Source organism: Chrysochloris asiatica, unplaced genomic scaffold, assembly GCF_000296735.1.
Source record: "Chrysochloris asiatica unplaced genomic scaffold, ChrAsi1.0 scaffold00022, whole genome shotgun sequence".
Taxonomy (NCBI): domain Eukaryota; kingdom Metazoa; phylum Chordata; class Mammalia; order Afrosoricida; family Chrysochloridae; genus Chrysochloris; species Chrysochloris asiatica.
The window spans coordinates 24,529,495-24,532,111 of NW_006408540.1; the positions used below are offsets into that span (position 1 = coordinate 24,529,495).

A 2,617-nucleotide genomic window follows, 5' to 3' on the forward strand; every position below is an offset into this window, starting at 1 on the left:
CACACGTTAAGTGCTGTTGAATCATTTCCAACTCATAGCAACTCTGTATAGGGTTTATGAGAAGCTGCTGGTGGGTTTGAACTGTGAACCTTGTGGTTAGCAGCCTAGTGCTTATCCTAGAATGCTATATATGTATGTGTGCTTATATATGTATGATATTTAAAAAAAAAATATGTATATATATATATACGTTAAGTGCTGTTGAATCATTTCCAACTCATAGCAACTCTGTATAGGGTTTCTGAGGAGTGGATGGTGAGCTTGATCCACCGACCTTGAAGTTCAAACTGACTTTGTAATCCAGTGCATTAACCCACAGCAGCACACCAGGACTCCATATATATGTGGAATTGCTGGTGTGGCACCATAGAATGCACTGGACCGCAAAGTCGGCTTGAACTGCAAGGTTGATGGTTCAAAGTCGCCAGTTGCTCCTCTGAAATCCTATACAGGGTCACTATGATTCAGAACCAACTTGCTGGTGCTTTACAACAATATATGTATATATAGTATGTATATATGTAGGTTGAAGACTTGTTGATATTTATTCTCTTTAAATTTTAGTAAAGTGCAAAAAGATTTCCTTGAAAGGATCTGCTTGTGATTTTGTGTATGGTGGTCGTGGTGTGCTGTTAAGTCAGTTCTGACCCAGGGTTTCCAAGGCTGTAAATTTTTACAGGAGTAGAAAGCCTTCTCTTTCTCCCATGGAGTGACTTCCAGATTTGAACTATCGACCTTGCGGTAACAGCCCAGTTCATAATCTACTGTGCTACCAGGGATCCTTGATTTTGTGTATAGCTCATAATTTTAAAAAATTGAAATAACTATGCTATGGAAATGAAATAAAATTATATTTCTAAGTTAATGATTTTACTTCTTTTTTTATTCTTTGTAGTGTCTATAAATTCTTTGGCTTACTAAAAGAAATTGATACCAGTACCAAAGTTGATAATGCTATGTCAAGACTGTTGAAGAAATATAATGTATTATGTGCACTCTACAGCAAATTAGAAAGGTAAAGTAAACAGTTTTTTAGGGTTATATCTGGTTGTTTTCATGTTATTCAAGTTTATTAGTATTTTACCCCAAGATTTATGTTACATTTGTTATTAGTATTTTATTAAATCATAGTTTTCTTATTTACTGAGTTTTATATATTCTGAATGCTTCCTCCAAAATGAACTGTTTTAGTCTCCTTTGATGCTTCGTTTTAGAAAACTGTAAGTTTAGTTCCCACGTTAATCTTCCATTACCATCCTTCTGGTTCAGAATAGACCTGAATTTAAAGCTCTTCCTCAGATTGATAATTAGTTTAGAAAGAAAAAAGGTTCTAGTAATGGAAGGTGTATGTGATCTGTACTGCTAAGCCATGATTTTTACTCCCAGTGATGGTTTAGAAAGACTTTCATCAAGACTGTTCAGCTAGAAAAATTATTAAATTCATAAATTTGGAGTAAGTTTTTTATATACTTTTCATTTAAGTTTTCCACTTTGTGTTAGACCAGTTGCTGTTGAGTTGATTCCAACTGATAGCAACCCTATGTGTATCAGACTAGAGCTGTGCTCCATAGAGTGTTCAGCTGACCTTGCAGTTCAAACTGATTTATCAAGTCCAGCGCATTAACCCACAGTGCCATACCAGAGCCTTGTTATTCCACTGCTGTGCATATGTGGCAGTCTGCCTTTATTCCCTTTAGCCCTCCCAAAGTCTTTTCCTGTCGTCCCTGTTCCTCTACCCCCACTTCTTGTGCATTGCCCTCTCCCTCCTATTTATTGCCCTCTCTGTCCCCCGAGTTATCATATAATTATCCACCAACCTGTGTGTTATTGTCCCCTCCCTCTAGCCCTTGGTAGCCCTCAAAGAATTATTCTTTTAATATGGAAATCTTTTAAGTTTTTACAATAATGGTCTTATGCAATATCTGACCTTTTGTGCCTGACTAACTTCACTCAGCATTATGTCCTCAAGGCTCATCAGTGTTATGACGTGTTTTGCAGCTTCATTGTTATTCTTCAAGATAGCATAGTATTCCATTGTGCGTATGTACCAGAGTTTGTTTATCCATTTTTGCATTGATGGGCACTTGGATTGTCTCCAGTGAAGCCATCTGGGCCTGGACTTTTTTTGGTTGGGAGGTTTTTGATGACCTGATCTATTTCTTTCTTTGTTATAGGTCTGTTGAAGTTTTCTAGTTCACTCTGTGTACGTTTCAGTAGGTCATATTTTTCTAAAAATACATCCATTTCCTGTAGATATATCTGGAATGTAGTTCTTCATTGTTCTTTTGTGCTGTGGAGTCAGTTGTGACTCATAGTGACCCTGCACAGGGTTTCCAAGGCTGTAGATCTTTACGGGAGCAGAAAGTCTCATCTTTCTCCCGCAGAACAGCTGGTAGTTTTGAACTGCTGACCCTGAGGTTCGCAGCCCAATTCGTAACCACTAGGCTACCAGAGCTCCTTCATAGTTTTTCATAGTATTCTATTATTATCCTTTTTATTTCCATTGGTTCTGTTGTAATGTCTCCCATGTGGTTTCTTGTGTGTTATGTGTGTCTTTTCCCTCTTTTGTTACATTTGCCAGTGGTTTGTTAATTTTATTAATAATTTCATAGAACCA

At 37.1% G+C, this 2,617-nt stretch overlaps 1 protein-coding gene across 1 annotated transcript in view; it reads left to right on the plus strand.

The window, feature by feature from the left end:
• RB1 (retinoblastoma 1) overlaps positions 1-2,617 on the plus strand; it is a 250,862-nt gene that overhangs the window by 53,986 nt on the left and 194,259 nt on the right. Inside the window, exon 4 of the mRNA XM_006837641.1 lies at positions 896-1,015. Coding sequence (XP_006837704.1) covers positions 896-1,015 — 120 coding nt within the window. The remainder of the gene's footprint in view (positions 1-895; positions 1,016-2,617) is intronic.